The sequence below is a fragment of the Phalacrocorax aristotelis genome, chromosome 9 (assembly GCF_949628215.1).
Source record: "Phalacrocorax aristotelis chromosome 9, bGulAri2.1, whole genome shotgun sequence".
Classification (NCBI taxonomy): domain Eukaryota; kingdom Metazoa; phylum Chordata; class Aves; order Suliformes; family Phalacrocoracidae; genus Phalacrocorax; species Phalacrocorax aristotelis.
Window position 1 is genome coordinate 12,568,600 of NC_134284.1, and position 20,775 is coordinate 12,589,374.

Consider the following 20,775-nt stretch of genomic DNA (forward strand, 5'->3'; position numbering starts at 1 on the left):
CTAGTGGCACCCATTCTGTTTATGCTTACGAAAATCCATAAGGATGCCAGTCATACTTGCCTTTTCCAACATTGCTCCCAACAGCCTAGGACCTGGCTCTTCTCCAGTGAGAGATGGGATTCCAGCCTTAAGGATATCCTGTCTTCTCATCAGCTGCAAGGAGGTGCCTCTGGATGTATTTATAACAGAACTTTAGCCTTGCTAGGCCAACAGGTTGTCTAGCCTGTGTGCTCTGATATTTTGGTAAAGCTGGGAAGCTGTTTGGGCTGCTTTAAAATAACAGTACAGCTTGACGCTGCCTTTATTTGTTTGTAGATTTTTGGTATTGCCTTCACCATCGGCCAAGGGCAAATCATGGATCGCTTTGGGACAAAGGCAGGAAACCTCTTTCTTTGTTCCTTCTTGTTCCTGGGGACTGTTATGACAGGTAATTACATTTCCAGTGTTCCTCTGCTGTGACTCTTCCCCTTGGGCTTGGCTTATGAATTGAAGGGCTTTTGTGTATAGTGGTGCCTGCAGAAAAGGGCAGAACCCACACAGCAGTCCCCTAGCAATGATGCTGTACTTCTTTAAGTGTCTGGTCTGTGTTACAAAGAAGGTCCAAGGCTTCTTGCCCTGGCTGCTGGCTAGGGTCTCAAAGATGCACATTCTACATGCTGCAATAAGGAGCTTCTATCCTGCCTGTTTCAAGAGTGCTCTCTGCCTCATCCAGGAGAGTGGTTTCCCTTGCTCACTGTAACATATTCTTGTCTTTCAGGGGCCTCTGCTGCCCCTTTGAGTCCTGGGGAAATTGATTTGGGCTCTGCATGGTGACTTAACTGCCTTCACATCTCTCTTCCTCTGTCCCAGCATTCATTAAGGCTGACCTCCGAAGACAGCAGGCCAATTTGGATAATGAACAGACAGTGAGTAAATCCCCCTTCAATCTCTGCTGTGTCCCTTCTAGTAGCTCAGGACAACACCCAACCTCTCTCCTTTCCAGGAACAGGGCTGGTCCTTTCTGAGTTGTGATCGCAGCTGTGATTCTCTTCTCTTATCCCACCACTTCTTGCCCAGCCTGTGGGGAAGCTCTTTGTTAGCATTCTCAGACAGGTGGCTGTAATCCCAGCTCTGACAGCCGCTGGGGCCTCTTTGCTTACTGTTAATGTCACACAGAATCTGTAGACTCTGGTCCTCTGGGAGTTTTCAGGGCTTCACACATCTTTGTATTGGCTAGGGACAGATGTAGGGCAGCACTGTGCTTGCTTCTCTCCCCTGACAATGCACTGAGCCCTCCAGTGCTTTGCCCTTGTTTAGAGCTGGGTAAATATTATTCCAGGCCCCTAGGGAGGCAGGTTATTCCTCTTATTGCCTGTCCTCAGCTGCCAAGTGGGGTTCAGCGTATGGGACTGGAGGAAGCTAGGTGACAAAGCCCAAATGAGGGCTTGAGCAGCCTGGCTCCCCACACTTTGCACAGTCCTGCAGACAAGACTGCGAGCTCATATGTGAGCCCCAGAGCTTGGGCTATGATGCCCCTGTAGCATGCTGTGCCATAAATGCAGCTGTTTGCATGTGGGAGAGGGCCTCTGGTGAACTAACTGCATTGGATACTCTTAGAAGCTCTCCCTGCAGGGAAAGGGAGGGGACTTGTCGTTGTTTGAGGCTCTTTTCCTTATTGCTCTGGGCTCCTCTTCTAGGACATTAGCAGAGATATCCACTCAACGTTCATGAAGCCATCAGCGACCATGACTAGCAAAGTGCATAAGCTCAGTTCTCTGCTGACTCAGATCAGCTCTTTTCAGAAGACAGTGCTGCCTTCCTCCAGATAATCTAACCAGTCTGATCTAGAGAGAGGCCAGAAGGTCCAAGAAGCAGCTCTGCTCCGACCAGCTGCTCAGGAAGGTGGATTTTCAATTATAAAATATATGCTTTTTTTATTCTTATTTTATTTTTGTTATTTATTTTTACTAAACTATCTGGGCACAAATGCAGAGGTTAGGATAAGTAAAGGGAATTGATGCTGTCTTGTAGTTCTTGCACGTATAATTCTAGATTAGGTGGGGGGAAAAGACTGTACAATTTATCTAGTTTGGGTAGAGGAGTCCTCCCGCATTGACATAAATTAAAAAGAATTCCTGCTTTTTTTTCTTCTCTGAGGCTTATACCTTTGGCTGATTTTAGCAGCGGTGAGCATCATGGTCTATGGGACCAAGCTAGAACACAACTAGTCTCCCAGAATCCTGGCACGAATGGGGCTAACTGGAACACACGTAGCTAAGCTGAGCTGGGGTAAAGACCAGTATGTTTTGATACAAACCAAACTCCTTGTATCCCTTGATTAACAGTGCTGAAGTCAAAGGCGGGAGATAGATTGTAAGGCCAAACCATCCTCCGCAAGCTCTGAGGCAGCAGGGTGGTAATGAGAGGTGCTGGTGGCACTGTGAGTTAATTCGTAACATGAATGTGCAAGGCCCAGGAAATATCAAGGTCCTTTGGCAGTGAACTTGATGCCTAGTAGTGGTAAGGTCCTTTCCCTTTGGCAGAGACTTCTCTCACCAGATGAATTGTACACTTTTGCTTAAGCCATTTTTAATATGAACCTTTTTAGTATAAATACAATTGTAAGAGCTTGCTGCTGGAGAGGGTATTGTGTTGAGACCAGAGCAAAGGTGGTACAGGTGTCATCTTTTATAATCCTAAAAGCCTCCAGAACTGACTGCAGTAAGAACCAGAGGGATGTGTGTGAGGTAACAGGTCTCAGTGAAAAACTTTACGGGCAGCTCCTTCCACTGAGGAGTCAGGTTCTGAGGGAGTAATGATGGACACCCCACCACACCCCAAAATGTGGCCTTCACATGGCTGAGCTCACCTGGGTACTTCTCAAGCTTAACAACCAATCCCAGGTGCTCGACCATCTGAAGGTGTACAGAACCTGCTGTTCTGCACTAACATGGATGCCTCAGGGGAGCAGCAAGCTGGGCTTGGGCATTGTGTGCTGCCTTTGTGGAGAGCTTTGACAGAGGCAGGTAATGGAGCTTTTCTACATGGCACAGCTGCCTCACACATGCTTGGGTGATTTTACTGGTTTCTTCCTTTGCCTGTTCCTCTATTCTATTTCCCGCCTCCTGTCGTTTCCCTCCCTCCTTGCCTCCACCTTTTCCGGGATGGTGACTTGTGGCTGTTGTTACAGAGACTCCAAGGCAACAATCAGATCACGGATTACAGGACTGTAGCTTGTAACCCTAACCCCATCATTCCCATTCCTGCTCGCTCACTAGCTCATACAGAAAGGTAGGAGAATCACACTAATCTGCTTCTTTGAACCCTCACGGGTGGCACAGGCACCAAGCCAATGGCACTTCTGGGGTGACAGCAATGGTTGTAGAGTACCAAGAACCTTTCCGGCCTTCTTGGGTGCCTACCTGAGAGGGAAAGATAAGACGGCTTTCAAGAACAGAGTGGGGATCCCACCAGACTCATGTCAGACAGGGGACTAGAGATTCAACTAGGTGCAGCAAGGCAAAGCCTGGTGCTGGAGCAGATGGAGAACTGAATTGGCAGTAAGTTATTGGGGAGAGAACTTGCAGCCATTTGGAGGCTTTTCTCTGACATTACTTTTATACTCCAGATTTTTGGCTGAAAGTGATACCAGGAGCCCTGTAGAAGAGTTGGCTTTGATCACAGCCAGGCACATAGCCAACTTCAGGAAGGAAGTTAAAAAACATCTAGCAATAAGAGTCATTGGGTTGGTGCCTTTTGGTATAAGAATGCCTGAAAATTGTAAAGCTCTGTGCTTACTGATCTGTGAATCTCAATGGCACTTTTCTCAGCTGTCGCTCAGGGTGTAACGCTTTATTACTCCCTGTCCCCTGCTTTGCACAGACTGGCTGATCTGCCAAATTAACCATGCTACCCTTTGCCTTTTAAGGTGTTCATCAAGTGTGTGTATCACTTAGTGCCACAGCCAACAGGACTAATGGGGAAAAGCAGAGTGAGTCCATTAGTAAAACAGCCCTAATCCTGCTAAGACTAGAGTGTGTGCTACAGGGAATGTGAAGCTGCCACACTTTGATGCAAGAGTGAGGAAGAGTCCCATGGGCAGGGAAAGATTTGACTCTAGGCTGAGTGCTTCTGAAGCTGTCTCTGTGCTGCAGTCTGTGGTAGTTTTAGCAGGGTGTTGATTTGGGACCAGTTGAGAAGCTGTAGCTGTGTGAGTTGGGCAAGCCTGCTTGTGGTATACTGGTACTTTTTTGATGCCTGAAGTTTATGTCATCACCTTTGTTAGCAGACCTAGCCTGGCCCGATTGCCAGTGTTACCACTGACATCCCAGTTGCAAGACAGACACTGCGAGCGAGGCTCAGGCATATTTCTATATATGGCCTGTGTCAAAACTGCTTCCATAAAGAAAAAAAGACAGGTCACTGTCATGGGAGGCTCCCTTCTGAAGGGAACAGAAGGCCCAATATGCAGACTGAACCCATGAACCCACTTTTTAGGGAAGTCTGCTGCCTCCCTGGGTCCTAGGTTAAAGATTTGAAGAGAAAGCTTCCTACCCTGGTATGGCCCTCAGATTATTATCCATTTTTTTTTTCTTTTTCCTGGGAGGCAGTGATGAAGTTGCAACAAGAAGTCTGAGGGCAATCAAGAGAGACTTCAGGGCCTTGGGACAACTGGTTAAGGGATAAGGAGCCCAAGTAGTGTTCTCTGTCCTTCCAGTTGCAGGGAATGATGAGGGAAGAAACAGGAAGAGCCAGCAGATCAATACTTGGCCCAGAGCCTGGTGTCATGGGCAGAATTTTGGGTTTTTTGATCATTGGTCGGTTTATACAACACCAGGTCTGCTGGCAACAGACAGGGTACACCTGTCTCAAAGGGAGAAAAGGATGTTTGCACAGGAGTTAGCAGGGCTCATTGAAAGAGCTTTAAACTAGATTTGAAGGTGGGAAGGGATAAACCCTGGCTCGCTAGGATAAGGCTGGGGCCAGCATGCTGATGTATGAGGGATGGTGCTATCGAGGTCCTTCGGTCTGCTATCTCAGTAGAGGTAGGGAATGGAGATCCGTGCAGCAGCAAAGACACAAGGGTTATTGATGTGCTAGAAATCATGGAAGTGCCTGAGAATGGTCATGTAGGAATTAGGGCTTCTGTCGTGGTTTAGCCCCAGTCAGCAACCAAGCACCACGCAGCCACTCGCTCACTCCCCCCTGGTGGGACAGGGGAGAGAATCAGAAGAGTAAAAGTGAGGTAACTCATGGTTTGAGATAAAGACAGTTTAATAGGTAAAGCAGAAACTGCGCGCAGAAGCAAAGCAAAACAAGGAATTCATTCACCACTTCCCATGGGCAGGCAGGTGTTCAGCCATCTGCAGGAAAGCAGGGCTCCATCACGCGTAACGGTTACTTGGGAAGACAAACGCCATCACTCTGAACATCCCCCCTTCCTTCTTCTTCCCCCAGCTTTGTATAAAGCTGAGCATGATGTCATATGGTATGGAATATCCCATTGGTCAGTTTGGGTCAGCTGTCCCAGCTGTGTCCCCTCCCAGCTTCTTGTGCACCCGGCAGAGCACGGGGAACTGAAAAAGTCCTTGACCAGTGTAAGTGCTACTTAGCAACAACTAAAACATCTCCATGTTATCACAGCTGTTTCCAGCAAAAATCCAAAACGTAGTCCCATACTAGCTACTACAAAGAAATTTAACTCTATCCCAGCTGAAACCAGGACAGCTTCTCCCCCCCAAAAGGTAGCAGCAGGATCAATAGCCCAACTGAAGTGCTTCTACACCAATGCACACAGCATGGGCAACAAACAGGAGGAGCTGGGAGCCATTGTGCAGCAGGAAAACTATTATGTAGTTGCCATTGTGGAAACATGGTGGGATGACTCGTACAAGTGGAGTGCTGCAATGGATGGCTATAAACTCTTCAGAAAGGATAGACAAAGAAGGAGAGGCGGTGGGGTAGTTCTGTATGTTAGGGAGTGTTTTGACTGTCTAGAGCTGAACGGCGGTGATGATAGGGTTGAGTGTTTATGGGTAAGAATCAGGGGGAAGGCCAACAAGGCAGATATGGTGGAGGTCTGTTATAGACCACCCAACCAGGATGAAGAGGCAGACAAAATATTCTACAAGCAGCTGGGAGAAGTCTCACAATTGCTAGCCCTTGTTCTCGTGGGAGAGAGACTTCAACTTACCAGATGTCTGCTAGAAATACAGTACAGCAGAGAGGAAACAGTCTAGGGGATTCCTGGAGTGTGTGGAAGATAACTTCCTGACACAGCTGGTGAGTGAGCCAACTAGAGAAGGCGCCCTGCTGGACCTGTTGTTTGCAAACAGAGAAGGACTTGTGAATGATGTGATGGTTGGAGGCAGTCTTGGGCATAGCAGTCATGAAACGATATAGTTCTCGATTCTTGAAGAAGTAAGAAGAGGGTCAGTGGAACTGCCACCTTGGATTGCTGGAGGGCAGACTTTGGTCTGTTTAGGAGACTGGTTGACAGAGTCCCTTGGGAGGCAGTCCTGAAGGGCAAAGGAGTCCAGGAAGACTGGATATTCTTCAAGAAGGAAATCTTAAAGGCACAGGATCAGACTGTCCCCATGTGCTAAAAGACAAGCCAGTGGGGAAGAAGGCTGGCCATCCTTTATTGGACATGGGGGAAACAGTGACAAAGGATGAGGAAAAAGCTGAAGTACTTAATGCCTTCTTTGCCTCAGTCATTAACAGTAAGACCAGTTATTCTCTGGGTACCCAGCCCCCTGAGCTGGAAGACAGGGACAGGGAGAAGAAAGAAGCCCCTGTAATCCAAGGGAAAATGGTTAGCAGCCTGCTACACCACTTAGACACACACAGGTCTATAGGGCTGGATAGGATCCACCCAAGGGTACTCAGGTAGCTGGCGAAGTGCTCACCAAGCCAATTTCCATCATTTATCAGCAGTCCTGGCAAACTGGGGAGGTCCCAGTTGACTGGAGGTTTGCAAATGTGACACCCATCTACAAGAAGGGCTGGAAGGACGATCCAGGGGAACTACAGGCCTGTAAGCCTGACCTTGGTGCTGGAGAAGGTTATGGAGCAGATCATCTTGAGTGTCATCACACGGAGCATACACGACAACCAGGTAATTAGGCCCAGTCAGGATGGGTTTATGAAAGGCAGGTCCTGCGTGACTAACCTTATCTCCTTCTATGACAAGGTGACCTGCTTAGTGGATGAGGGAAAGGCTGTGGATGTTATCTACCTAGATTTTAGTAAAGTCTTTTGACACTGTTTCCAACAGCATTCTCCTGGAGAAACTGGCTGCTCATTGCTTGGACAGGTGTACTCTTTGCTGGGTAAAAAACTGGCTGGATGGCTGAGCCCAAAGAGTTGTGATGAATGGAGTTAAATCCAGTTGGTGGCCGGTCAGAAGTGGTGTTCCCCAGGGCTCAGTGTTGGAGCCATTTCTGTTTAATATCTTTATCAATTTTGTCAACAAGGGGATTGAGTGTGCCCTCAGTAAGTTTGCAGATGACACTGAGTTGGGTGGGAGTGTTGATCTGCTTGAGGATAGAAAGGCTCTGCAGAGGGATCTGGACAGGCTGGATCAATGGGCTGAGGCCAACTGTATGAGGTTTAACGAGGCCAAGTGCTGGGTTCTGCCCTTTGGTCACAACAACCCCATTCAATGCTACAGGCTTGGGGAAGAGTGGCTGGAGAGCTGCCTGGCAGAGAAGGACCTGGGGGTGTTGGTTGACAGGTGGCTGAATATGAGCCAGCAGTGTGCTCAGGTGGCCAAGAAGGCCAACAGCATCCTGGCTTGCATCAGGAATAGTGTGGCCAGCAGGAGTCGGGCAGTGATTGTCCCCCTGCACTCAGCACTGGTGAGGCCACAACTGTGTTCATTTTTGGGCCCCTCAGTACAAGAAGGACATTGAAGCACTGGAACAGGCTGCCTAGGGAAGCGGTGGAGTCATCATCCCTGGAGGTATTTATAAAATGTGTAAATGTGGCACTTAGGGACATGGTTTAGTGGTAGACTTGGCAGTGTTAGGTTAATGGTTGGACTTGATGATCTTAAAGGTTTTTTCCAACCTAAACGATTCTACAAGGAGAAAACTGACAGAGTCAGATGTGATCTTCCAGAGGATGTAGAGCTCTGGAGTTGTGCAGGCTTCATACTTCCTACTGAAAGACTGTATGAGTGGCTGTGTGGCCCTTTTGATGACAGTGGGTCTTCCCCTGTCGTAACCCAATGGAGGTGCACTCCCATGGTGGAGGTAGGTAGCTGGCATATTGTTTTCTCTGGGGGCCCATCATCCAGAGTATTGGCCTAACAAGGTGTGATTCTTCCTGGTGAAGAAATACAAATGATCTGCTAGAAAACTGTCAAAACCTTTAGCTGGATGTTAAGCTGTTGAGTGGCTTTGGTGCAGATTGGGACTGTGGAACAGCCTGATTTCCCAGTGTACTGAGGAACACACAAGGGGAAAAACCGACATGCTGATTCTCCCAGGGAAAGCTTTTCACCTAGTAGTCGTTTCTGGTGATGAAATGGGAAGCCTAGGATATGGCTGAGCTGTTGAATTTGTAGGGAGAAGAGCAATCTGTAAGGCCATAGCTTCAGTGACAAGAGCCAGCAGTTATGAGCCTTGACTCTGCCCAGGAATTGTAGCCTCTCAGCAGCCACCTGTCAGAGCTTTTGGCCACTGCATCCACACTGCAGGATGTTTTTCCCTTCTTCCTGCAGGACCTGCCTTGTGTTCACAAGCAGTTTGTCTTCTATTGGTGCCCTTATCTGCTTATGGTTATAATTGAACAGATGTTGCAATTAGTAGAACTTGTAGTGGGAACAGCCTAATGGCATTGAGGACACCTTGTCCTCTATTAATAAAGCTGTACTGTGGTTCCAACAATCCTCCCGCATCAGGACACTTGGATCAAACGTCCATTTTGCATCATAATGAGTCTCTTTGTGGGCTGCCTTTGTTGTAAGTTCGTCTGAAGCCATTCCAGCATTGTGCCTTAAGGTTTCATAGTAGTGTCAGTTGATTGAGCATACACATTATAGTCATGTATGTGCTGTTTACAGCCTGTACTCATCTGCTCCTGGTTTCCAGAGTCCATGCAAACCTTCTGCATTGTTTCTTTGCATTATGAAATAAGCATCTTTGCTGATTTTTCCATGGTTTGTTTTGACTCGGGAATGAATTGTTCAAGAAGAGTCTTAGGCAATGTTTCTTTGGAAATACTTTTAAGCTTGTGTGGGTTTTTAAGAAAGCAGTTGTTATACAGGGTGCAGGATTCCAAAGTGGCAGGACTGTCTTTTTGTTAAACCTGGACTTTGTTAAGCCTTTTGCAAATTTGATTAATGTGTCTTCAGGGCACTTGAGACTACTTTGTGCCTGTTTTACCTACCTGGTGGTAGATAAATTGAATTTCGTGTGTGTGTGTGTGAAGAACCTATTCTTGATAGCAGTGAGTAGGGAGTAAAGTGGTTTCAGACTTTACCCTGGTTTTTTGATTGTAATAAAATTAAAGACTTTTGTCTGGAGTGTTATGCTACCAGCAGAGCTGAGCACTGATGAGTGGATGGTTTTGGACGACCAGTGACCTGCTCTAGGTGTACAGTCACAGCAAGGGATTTGTTTAAAACAGGACTGAAGTTCTCCTGTGTCCTCAAACCATGTCTTGGGTAAGTCAGGGCTCATTCAGGGCCAAGTATTTTTTGGCTGGTTGTATGTTTTGGATGCAAAGATGCATCTGATGGATCCCAGTGGAATACCTAAAAGTGTATTTCTTTTTCCTCCCAACGCCAGCATGATTTAGAGGCTGGCTTAGGGCATTAGGGCAAGCATCCACTTTCAGTAGTGTACTGGAGTCCCTTGCAAGCTGTAGCATGCTTACTCTCTAGTGAAGTACTGCCGCTAAAAAGAAAATCTGCTGGAATTTTGCGTAGTAGTCTCAGATGGTATGTATCCCATCCCCTGCTTTCCAAACTTTCTGGCTCCCTTTCTGGGCTTACTGTGTGGCAAGCAGCCTTCTCCTCCTATCCCAAAGCCATGGGCAGGTTGTCTGCATGCTCTTTTCCAGTGGTCTGACACCCAGCTGTGAGAGCAGCCTTGCTGTCCTGAGGCGGTGGAGCCCTGCAAGGCTGGCTGATCTCCTAAACCTCTGTCCCTGTAGCTCCACAGCAGCTGAGTGGTGTTCAGACCCCAGAGGTGCTTGGGGAGCATGTTCAGCATTGCCAGAGTGCTTCCATGATGCATTCTGGTGGGGTTTTCCGACGCTAAATGCAGCTTTCCCCTTATTCCTACTTCTGGCACTACTTTGTGCACCCCTCTGTATCCCTCCTGCTGGTAGGAGTTCCCTTTGCACTTCCCGGCTTTTGCTTCTGGATGTCACTCCTCTGCTTCGGGATATTGCTGCTGACTGCTATAAAACCATTTCACCTGCAGTTTGTGTAAGAGGTTAAACAAAATTAATATGTTTCATATATTTTTCTTCCATGCTGCCTCTACTTCTCTTGAACTGCACTGGGGATCTGAACTTCTTTCCCATGTACCTCTGACTCCTGCCTCAGATGTTGATCTTGCCCACAGAGAGTTAACTCTGAGCCCAGGCTGTGGGAGACTCCACCCTTACAAGTCTGCACGCTGCCTTCTGAATAGGTGACAACTGGGGTGTCTCACTGTCAGAGAGTCAGAACTTGAAGAAAGGTATCTGAAATCCCCTGGGGGAAGGAGAAGTCTCAGGTCTAATCCTAACACACCCTAGAAGGGTGCAGCAGAGGAGCTCATCAGGCTTTACCAGGGAAGGCTGGAGTTGTGAAAGTTTGGCTGTTTCATGCCGCCCAGGATAGTGTGGTAACTGGGCAGCTGTCTCAGTTTTCCTTTCTTTTTATCTGCAAAATGACTGTATAGCTCCCTCCATCTTAAGGGAAGAAATTGTAGGACGGTTCACATAATCAGGTTATTCTTCTATAGGATTTATGCAGAAAAAAACTTCTGTATGTCTCCAAGACGTAAGTAATGAACTTCAAAGAAGGCCTTTTCTGTACCACCCTGTGGAATTATCCCAGCTCTAAGTCCGAGCTGGGGACAGGGAACCAGCGGGACAGAGGGTGCCAGCCCTGAGTAGAGGGTGGGGATGAAATGACTTGAAGATGAGCAGAATCAGCTATCTGTCTGGGAGTTGACGAGGCCCTTGGCCATGCCAGAGTAAGGACAGAGAGGAGCTAGTTGCTGTGCTGAGCCTCCTGAGGGGACACAGGATGCAGGTTCTCTCCGGTGCCTGCACACAGACACTGTGCTGCCCTGTGGCATGAAGGAGGCATTCCCAGTTCCTTCCTTTGTGCAGGGAACTGGCCCTGCAGCTTCACTGCTTCAAGGCTGATCTTGTGTCACAGTGAAATGACTACAGTGAGCTGGCTGTGGGACTGATACCTGGGTCTGTACAACTTCTGTGACTTAACTGTGCTCTGAGGACTACTGCAAGCAGCTTAAGGGAAGCAGGACCCTTGCTCTGCCCTGCTGTCCCAGTGGCCCTCATCTGGGCAATAGAAGAGTCTGGAGAAGGAAGGAACCAGGCGCGCTCTCCGAGGATGGTGATTCTTCTTTGGTGATTTCTACACACTAGCCAGGAGCTGTGAATTAGCCAGCCTCTGGCTAGCTGGTCTCTCTGAAGCCTGGGCCTGGCCACTCAGAATCCTAACCATATTGTTTTTCTCTCTGACTTACAGAAAGTGATGCCAGAAGCCTGCACTGATCCCATAGTCCTTGAGGAATCAAAGCTGTGAAATGGAAGGTGGCAGAGCTGGGAGATGCAGCCCCACAATTCCCATCTTTACTACCTACTCTCTTCCTATTATATGTGCACCATGGTGGGATGCAGCCTCAGGACAGGAGCCCAGTGAACCGCTTGCAGAGAGTGTGAAAGAGTAAAACAAGCTCTTGTCAGTTATACCTCTGCATCTTGCTGTTTTGGAGGCTTTGCTGCTTGGGAGGAAAAGTTGGAAAAACTCACTGCTTCCCCCATATCCCACCATGTATGCTTGGAAAACAAAAAGCACACGTGCTGAGAAAAGCCATGGTTCCAGGCTGGCCCTGAGAGTGAGGGTGGTACCTTCCCTCTCCTCTCACAGGGAAGCTGTGACATGAAATGCAGAAGCTGGAACATGCTTACTCTGTAAGCAGCCCTTGAAGAGCTTTCAGCTCGCCCTCAGGAAGGGAGCTTGCTTTGCCTTGGTACCTGTGATGCTCTGTGTTGCACAGGTGATGGTAGAGGCCTCAGCACATCACAAGAAAGTGCCTTTTGCACGTTTCAATACTACATAAAAACTTTTGTGAAGTGTTACATTGAGATAACCAGCCAAGGCTGTGTTCCTCTTTACAGCCACAGAAAGGGGTTTGACTATGACTGGAATCCAGATTTGCTCCCATGTGGAAGCTTTCCACCTCATAATAGAGAACAGGACAACAAGCCCCCTTACCAGCATTTGCATTTTGTAGACAGTGCCCTTCATATGCTGCTATCTTCTGAACACAAATGTAGATCCTTATTTCTCTTCTCTTTCCTTTCCAGCATCCCTCCACTGGTGGTGCATATATAATTTGGGGATGCACATACAAAACCCACAACCAGGTGGAACAGATAAAAACAGTCTTCTCTGACATACCATTTTTGACAGAACATTTTTTGGGTGATTGACACATTAAAAAATTCAAGTCTTGCTTTGGAGAGTTTGGGATTGAGGATGGGGGTTTAAAATGGCTTTTCAGTAGAAGTTTTTATTTTATATAAAAACATTTGAAGTGTGCAATGAAACCTGCCACATTCATATTAAATGGTTGAAACAGGCTACATCTGGCTCTTTTAATAGCCTGAAATGTTTTACAGAATGGAAAACTACTGTTGTGCTCTTTTCCATCCTTCTGTCTTTTTCCTCTCTTCTGCACATGCACTGTCTTCCCAGCTAGGAGATCCTGCTGGGCAGTGCACAAAAGGTAGGAAGGAACCATCTGCTTTGGGTGTTATTTCATCTAGGTCTAAGCAACCTGGTCCTGTTTTCTCTGTCTTCTCTAGTTACAGCTCACTGCAAAGGTAGCTCAGTTCTTCTTACAGGTGCATGCAGTTTGCTGTCACTGGTATGTGGCAGTAGCGAGAGCTGTAACAACTGTCTTTGTGTGTGTGATGTGAGCAGTCAGACCTGGAATTTTGTGGGAAGGAGTGAGGGAAGGGTGGGATTGCTGTAAAGAGAGATGATTTATCCTGCAACATACAGTAGAAACTGCTGTTTTCTCCAAGGTTGTACATCCTCCACCTGCTGCTGTATAGCAGAAAGACAGACATAATACAATGACCTGCAGTTTTCTGTCATTTATTAGAAATGGCCCCTGAGGAACACAAACATGCAAGTTACACAGCACACGTTCCCTCTTTCTGGTCCAAAGTGTTCAGTGGATCCTGGGTAGCTCTACGCTTCCTCCCCACAGGTACACTGCGACACAAGTCTTTAGTGCACTGGGCATGCCTGAGACATTCCCTGCTACCTTCCAGGGAGGCAGTCACCAACTGCCCCCCGTGACCTTTGACAAAAACTCCTGCTCAGACTCAAGGTCTTTGACATCAGTCAGTTGAAATGTTGCCTGGACAAGAAAAAACACTTGGTAATGAAGAACGATTGACAGAATCCAGCACTGATCCACCAGTGAGACTGGTGCCCTGCAGAAGTCCAGCTGAGCTGTAGTGGAAGTTTGGCAGTGAAGATAAGAGACAACACTGACCTACACCGGGTCCTCAGCTTCAGTTTTTCTTCTTGTTTTGTGACAGTGCTTCTACCTCCAGGTACTGCAGCCCAATCAACATCCCCAAGATAGAGAAACCTGTGAGGGAGATACAGGATGAGTTGTGCAGAAAATGCTGGACAGGAAATGAGACACTCCCTCCCACCATCCACTCCCTGCCCTTAGCTCGTAGCCCCATGGAGAGTTTTTCTGGGGGGTCATAGCTCCAAGGAGAGTTTGTGGGGGGAGGATGCAGGGCTCTACTTACTTGCTACCATGAGGGGTGCCATAACTCCAATTGTCAAAGCTGCAGTGTGGTAAATGAACACCTCGGAGAGGAAGTGAACAAGGGCCAAAAAGAAGGTGAAGAGCGTGATGTAATAGAGGCTGTTGGAGAGCAGAAAGAAGCAGGTTATTGTATAGCCCATAGTGTGTGCATGAGCGTGGCTGAGCAGAAAAGAGGCCAACCTGCATGCTGCCCTGTCTGTCCTCACTGTGGCAGCACAGAAAACACTTGGTCCCTTGCCTAGTGAGGTGCAAAAGCTCCCTGGGCAACAGCTAAGAGGAGAACAGGGCAGCATGTTCAAAGGTGCATTGAAACTCACAGGCATTATCTAGCCTGAAGGCAGGTGAAGAGGGGAGAGCAAGAATAGGGCACCGGCAAAGGCAGAGGCATGTGCGCGTACAAGAAGAGGTTGTGAACTGGATGAGGCGAGAACTAGGGTGACAGGTCTTGACTGATTCCAGGCTGCATCACCCAACACATCTTCCCGCCTGTGTTCTGCTACCCTCTAGGGGCTACAGCTGTGGAAAGGGAGCAGGTCCAAGAGATGCAAGATAAAAAGTACTTCTAAGAAATAACTGGCTTTATAGTATTTGCATTGCCACCACCCCTTCAAACCAGGTAACTGAGTCCCGGCACCTCCCTACTACGGACAAGCCTGGGCAATCCAAGGACACGCTGCCAGGTGCACGGTGCCTTCTGCTGCAGGGCTGGGGGAGGTGGTGTCAAGTGAGTTCCAGCAACCTCCAACACAGGCTTTGTCTAGCACAGACACAAAGTCAGCCTGCTTGGAAAGCCCTCCTAGGAATACTTGTGTTACCACAGGGAGAACTGGCCTGCCTCCCGCCACAGCATCAGGCCTTGTCCTCAGCACCAGACAGCAGTGTATGGAAGAAGGCAGTGGGTTAAGATCACTGCAAGGGGCCTCTCAACCTGCCACAGTCCTTAGCTGAGCTATCATAGGAAAAGTAGTACCAAACATCAGTCAGACCACAGCATTAGCAGTTGCTTAATGTCAACAGAGCAGCAACGGCATCAGAAGATGCTTTCCAAGCTGGAGCTCAAAAAATTGTGACATTAGAATTCTCAGATCTACCAATTTCTGCCTGGGCTAAGAAACAGAACTGAAATGCACTGGCTTTCCCCACAGCAGCGGAAGGGAGTGGCAGTTAACACACAAATCCGGCACTGCTATTTAAGCTTTTTGGGAGGAACGCTTTCAATCCTGTGGAAAGATCAGGAACAGCTTTTGACTCCCCACCTGCTCCGCGCTGCCCTCTAAGCTAGCTGCTCAGGTAGTGACTAGCAAGCAAACCGAAGGATCTCTCCGGCGCTCCTTTACATACGTCCTATTGCGGATGTCGATGGCGCAGAGACAGCGGATCACTGACGACAGCAGAGTCCAGACGCCAAAGGTCCGAGCCTGGAGCCCATTCACTGCGTAAAGAAGGGGGAAGCAGATGGAGACAGCGCACAGCCCCGCCCGCCGCCCCCAAACCCCGCCGGGGAGGCGCACGCCGGGGCGGCGGGAGGCTCCCGGGTTCGAGCGTGGCCGCGGAGGCGGGGCCCCGGGGTGGGGCCGAGGCCAACGGCTGGAAGGCGGCCTCCGGGCCCCGGGGGGCGCGGCGCAGCCCTTACCGAGGCCGGGGCTGGCGGTGTACAGCTTCTCCGAGAGGAAGCTGTGGTCGCGGAAGCTCTGCAGGGTGTTCCCGGCGGCGATGACCGACACCATCACCAGCCAGCTGCGCAGCACGTTCAGGAACCGGCTCATCCTCCCGGCCGGCGCGAAGCCCGCCCCCACAAACACCGGCCCGGGCCGCGGCTGCTGCCCACCTTCCTTCTCCGGGGCCCCCCCAACTCCCGCAGGGCACGCCACCACCTAGCGCCCCGATTGGCCGCGGGCGCGCCGCTCCATCACGCACCACGCTGACATACGGGCCTCCGCCGCCAATCGAATCCCTCACCGCCCTCCCGGGCCGTCCCGCCCCTCTTGGCCCCGCCCGCTCTGCGGGAGGAGGGGGAAGTGGCGGCGGTGGGCGGGGGAGAGGCTGGGCGCGCGGCTGGACGCTCAGCTGGACGCTGCGCCTGCGCAGTGGGGACGGGGTGGGGCAGTCGCCCGCCGGTTGTTGTAGTAACGGGGAAGCGGCGGGAGGGGCGGCGGCTGCCGAGCGCCCTGCCGGTCCGCCCTGCCCGCCCCGCCGGCCGGGGCCATGTGGGGGCAGGTACGGGGAGTTAGAGGGCCGAGAGAGCCGCTCTCTCAGGGCTAGGGGCGGTTGGTTGTCTCAGTTCGCGACTCGATGGGCGCTTCTCGCCGACTCGCGACTCGCCGCTTCTGTTTCTCCCGGGGCCGCCGCAGGCCGCCGGGCCCGGCCGCCGAAGTGGGGGCCAGGCCTTAGCCGGGCCGGAGGGCTGCTCCCGGGCCGGTGTACTGACCCCGGGCGGCGGGGGAGCCTCGGCGCCGGGGAGAAGCAGGCGTTTCCCGCTGGTCCGGGCCTGGCGCGGTTCTGCGGTCGCCGCAGGGCAGGGCAGGGTCGCGCCTCAGCGGTAAGCGCCTCAGACTCTCGTGGGCAGCTGGGGAATAATCTGCTGCAAGGTGATGCTTCCTCTTGCGGTGCCCTGGCTAGGAGGTGAATTACAGTCTGTAACAAGCTTATTGATAGCCCTGTAAGAAATATGTATTGACAGGAAGTGGGAGTTATCTCTTGCTGTCCTGCTCAGCTGTGCATTCATGCTTTTAATCCTTATTGCAGGTAACTGCTCCTGCAAGGTCCCTTGAATCTGCAGAAACGAGTCTTAGAGGCTATTGAGACTGGGCTGTATGAAAACTCCCAGAGGAAATGCCAGTTGGGATGGCTCGAGATCTGGAGGAAACTGGCTCATCCTCGGAGGAGGAGGAAGATGTTGTAGATGGGCTGGAGTAAGTAGGAAAAAAAAACCTCTTAACTGTTTCTGCCTCCCTGTGCTTACTGCAGGCTTTGTACTAATCTGAAAAGACAGTTGCATTCCTTACCTTCCTCCTACCTACAAAGCAGAAGATGGTTGGTTTGGGCCTCAAGCCTGTGGGCAGGCTACCTGTATTTGTAGCCTAAAAGACCACCGTATTCATTAGCGTTGAAGGTGTGGCTCTTCCTTGGCTACTTTAAAGTCTGTAGCTTAATTAATCTCTTCGTTTTGTGTTCCTAAGCTGGGAACTTTCTTTTGATGTTTAAGAAAATGAAGGAAATGAATGTCTGTCCTTTTTGTTTAGTTTTTACTTTGCTTGAGAGTGGAAATCTACTGAACAGTAGAATGATGTGCAATGTTTTATTGCCCTTTGTCAAAAACTGCATTGTGCAAACTCAATTCCTAGAGTTATTATTACTTACTATTACATGATTGTTCCATCTTTGTTTAGTAACTTCTTTTATCTTTGATTGTGAAGGGGCTGTTCCCTGATTATTTCCCAGAGTGGAATCCCTTTTCTGTTTCAGCTGGACCTACTTTAATATGTCCTGTTTGTTTTCTTTTGAGTGCATATTGTGATTGAGAGCCCAGTTGCAAACTGCAGTGACTTAAGGCATTTAGAGGAATGTTACTTCATACCAAGTAGTTGGCTCAGACTTGCCAGACCCTCATGGATGGAAAGGTCCAGAACTGCCTTCACCTGGAACATAATTGTAACAGTGTGTCTGCATCAAGTGACCACAGGTCATGCTAAGAATGAATGACTGTCACCTGGAGGATTGAGCCTTACTGCAAATCCTCAGGACAGGCTTAACATAAACTCCCCTCCTGTTGCCTCAGCTCGTTTCCTACTTGTATAAGGCTCTGGCCTGTAGTGTAAATTCTGCAAGCTTCTCAGGTCTGTTCTTGTCTGAACAGCTAATTACACCCCAGTAGTTGATTTTTTTGAAATTTTTTTTCTTTAGAGTTGGTGGAAGCAGATGGGAGAGCTGTGAAGTTGCTTCACAGCAAGTTGGGTGATAATGGTAATAACTTGGTTAAGAGGACCTAGGTTACACTTAAGAGTACCGACTTCTAGCATCAGAAAGTTGCCCTTTTATCTCTGTTCCTGTGTTCTAAGTGTAGGAAGTGTTTTGTCTTCTGTATTTCTTTAACCTTTGGCAGACAATGATCTTGCACGTTCTGTAGACAAATGCTTCTGTGTATCTTTGACAGTCTTTGTTTCTTCTTGCCTGGGTAGGTAGAGATGTGTCTCTCCAACCCCTCAGTCTCTCCTGTTAATTTTTCAAGGCTCCATTTCCTTGTGCAGTGCGTAATAAGCCGTGAGAGTTTTATTTGCTTAGGGAGGTTGACAGATTTTCTTTCTGTGAACTTAGGATTTTATATAACAGATCTTAACATTTTTGGTGTGTGACCTTAATTCCTATGAGGAGATGACTGTTCCCAATGTAGTCTTCTTGTTTTGGACAGAATTGATCACTGTATCTCAGAACCTATAGCTTGAGTGGCTGGCTGGGGGTGTTGTTGAATTCTGGGCTTGCATTCCACTGCATTTGGCAGAAATTAAAAAGGAAAAACACACAAGTTTATCTGGTGTGTTGAGCCAAGCCTGTTCTAGTTTCTCAAACTCTGCAAGATGCCTTTTTGTGCACTTCAGAGTCCAGGATTACAACCGGGCAGCATGCACTGATTTGCAGTTCTTAAATTGGAGACTAGAACCTGCATTGTGAGGTCTGGTTGTGTAGATACCAGAAATTATGGTTTATCCTGAATTATAGATCTTGTTTCAGTCTATAAATCCAACAAACTGCAGCTCTGAAAACTTATGATGTTTCTCCCAAATTATACTCAATAAAATAAATACAAATCAAACAGAGCTCTGACTTAGACTCGCAAGACCAACCCAAAAAGAGGATGATCTGGAAGATTCCCTCTATAGCTGAGTACCGAGGGTGTCTGGTGTGTGTGTGAGTCAGCACAGGCAGGGCGCAGCAACAACCACCGCAAAACCATGGCTGAAATGCAAAGAATAAATTTATTTTTATTACTGGGGGATCCATGAAACAGCACCTGGGTAGAGGCGTACAGGCTGGGATGCAGGCACTGCAGAACTTGATCCTTGCTAGAGGATCGCTGAACCTGATCTTTGCGCCTGTTTTTCAGGAACTCATGGAGGTGTAGTTTACCACTGTGCTTTGGTCTTTCCCACAGTAGGGCAGGAATCTCAAGCATGTTCGATAAGGTGCCTCTGAGTCTATCACAGGCCTGTGTTATTTGAACACAGGCGTCCTACTTGTCAAACGGGCAATGGTAGACAACAGTTAGATTGATTAGAATGTATTTTTCTACACCCCAGCTGCAAGTCACTTGAGCGTGTTTATAGTCCTCCTCGCCAGTCCTCTGTTATTTTCCTACATTCCACCCCCTTGCTCAAGGTGGTACTTCTGCTGGGGCTGGCAACGCTGTAGGTACTCATTTGGGCTTGTGGGGTGTAGGGCAAGGTAATATACAGATGCACATAATAAATGTGTAGAAAAAGGAATAAACCTATCCTGACAATAATGCTTTGAATCAGGTGTCCCACTCATCCTGTCAGGGAATTAAACCACTTAGCCAGCCAGCTACCACAATTGTTTCATTAGATGCATTAAGTCCTGAAGATGTTGACTGTTGTCTTCTTCTCTGGCTGATTCATCAGTTATGTTGAAGCAACACATGTCATCAAAATTGGAGCAGTGTTTATGGTATTGAAGAAGGATATAGTCCACCATCAATCAATTTTGTAATGTTCCTTGGCATATGGCCGTTACCTACTTGGAAGAAATAGCAATGAGGAGCATTAATATCAAAAACACTTAGCATGGTATAATTCTGTAATACAGCTACTGGGTTTGGCACACCAATGAAACATGCTGTTGAGATCTGCAGCTCTTAGCCTTTCTTCAATAGGAAAGGCAGATGAGTTAGTTACAGTAGAGGCCGATCAAATCCAAATATTTACATGTTGGTCTAGTGAAAATATATCCAGGGCATGTGCTTGTAGTACAAGACTACAAAGCAGGAGAGCCAAGCTATGATAGGGGTGGAAAACAGGAGTGTCATCTCCTTCCAGTAACACATATACCATTGCTCCAGCTCCTTCAGCTAATGTTACTTGGGGTTCGATAACCTGATGTGGGGTAATTGCCCACACAGACTGAAGAGCTATGGCTTGTGCTTTTTCAGATTGAACTTCAATTCCCTGTTGGGTTCACGACACCAATAACACAGCTCCAGTGCTGTCTCCTCTAGATAAGGCACAGGTATTTTTTGAAGATACCTGAAGTACAAGAACTCAAGAAACTGGTATCACCAAAGGATATTATATAAGAAAAGCTGGGGTACAGAACCATACAGCATTCTCAGGGGTTGTTAGATGAATCATGTCTAGACTAATAGATTGTGGTCCCACCATGCAATCTGTCAGTGTAAACAATTCCATTTTCCCTGTAGTTAATATTTTGGGAGAGAATGAGTTGTTCTAATGCTTCAGTTGTGCTATGTTGATGAGCATATTTGCAAATGTAGCAAAAACCAGTACTGACACTGTATCCACAGCAATGAATACATACTGGCACGCCCCTGACAGGGGCAGGAGTCCCATGTAACAAACCTGCAAGGTATTCAAGGCCCAGTGACCCCGTTTCATCTTTCCCCATGGCCTATATAATGCCCTAAATGTAGCTGCGTACAAATAGTACAGTTATGTGCACATGCTTTATAAATATGTAATGACTATTGAAAAGAAAGCATTAACAAGATCTGTCCCCA

The 20,775-nt window shown here is 48.4% G+C and overlaps 3 protein-coding genes across 14 annotated transcripts in view; 2 read left to right on the top strand and 1 right to left on the bottom strand.

Annotated features, from left to right (window-relative positions):
• Positions 1–12,816, top strand: part of FLVCR2 (FLVCR choline and putative heme transporter 2) — a 42,544-nt gene extending 29,728 nt beyond the window's left edge. For 2 of the 6 annotated variants that reach the window (XM_075103534.1, XM_075103537.1), the window contains 4 exons: positions 316–427; positions 850–905; positions 3,170–3,270; positions 11,696–12,816. In XM_075103534.1, coding sequence (XP_074959635.1) covers positions 316–427; positions 850–905; positions 3,170–3,270; positions 11,696–11,702 — 276 coding nt within the window. In that variant the 3' untranslated portion in view covers positions 11,703–12,816. Of the gene's footprint in view, positions 1–315; positions 428–849; positions 906–3,169; positions 3,271–10,537; positions 10,609–11,695 lie in introns of those variants that run through there. The other 4 variants (XM_075103539.1, XM_075103536.1, XM_075103535.1 and 1 more) reach the window with 3 other exon arrangements.
• A 501-nt stretch (positions 12,817–13,317) lies between these two features.
• ERG28 (ergosterol biosynthesis 28 homolog) lies at positions 13,318–16,003 on the bottom strand. Of its 3 annotated transcripts, XM_075103541.1 has the most exons (5): positions 15,661–15,993; positions 15,369–15,459; positions 14,008–14,126; positions 13,740–13,838; positions 13,318–13,601 (listed from the first exon to the last, which is right to left on the bottom strand). In XM_075103541.1, exons 1-4 carry the CDS (start codon positions 15,791–15,793, stop codon positions 13,759–13,761), a joined length of 423 nt encoding a protein of 140 aa, XP_074959642.1. In that variant the 5' UTR covers positions 15,794–15,993; the 3' UTR covers positions 13,318–13,601; positions 13,740–13,758. The 3 variants fall into 3 exon arrangements, with proteins under 3 accessions (XP_074959642.1, XP_074959643.1, XP_074959641.1); XM_075103542.1 differs by lacking the exon at positions 14,008–14,126 and having other exon boundaries at positions 15,661–16,003; XM_075103540.1 differs by lacking the exon at positions 14,008–14,126 and having other exon boundaries at positions 13,318–13,838.
• A 147-nt stretch (positions 16,004–16,150) lies between these two features.
• The window catches only part of TTLL5 (tubulin tyrosine ligase like 5), a 142,048-nt gene continuing 137,423 nt past the window's right edge, over positions 16,151–20,775 (top strand). For 4 of the 5 annotated variants that reach the window (XM_075103527.1, XM_075103526.1, XM_075103529.1 and 1 more), the window contains exons 1-2: positions 16,151–16,244; positions 16,773–16,939. In XM_075103527.1, the coding sequence (XP_074959628.1) occupies positions 16,860–16,939 (80 nt within the window). In that variant the 5' untranslated portion in view covers positions 16,151–16,244; positions 16,773–16,859. Of the gene's footprint in view, positions 16,245–16,772; positions 16,940–20,775 lie in introns of those variants that run through there. The other variant, XM_075103530.1, reaches the window with a different exon arrangement.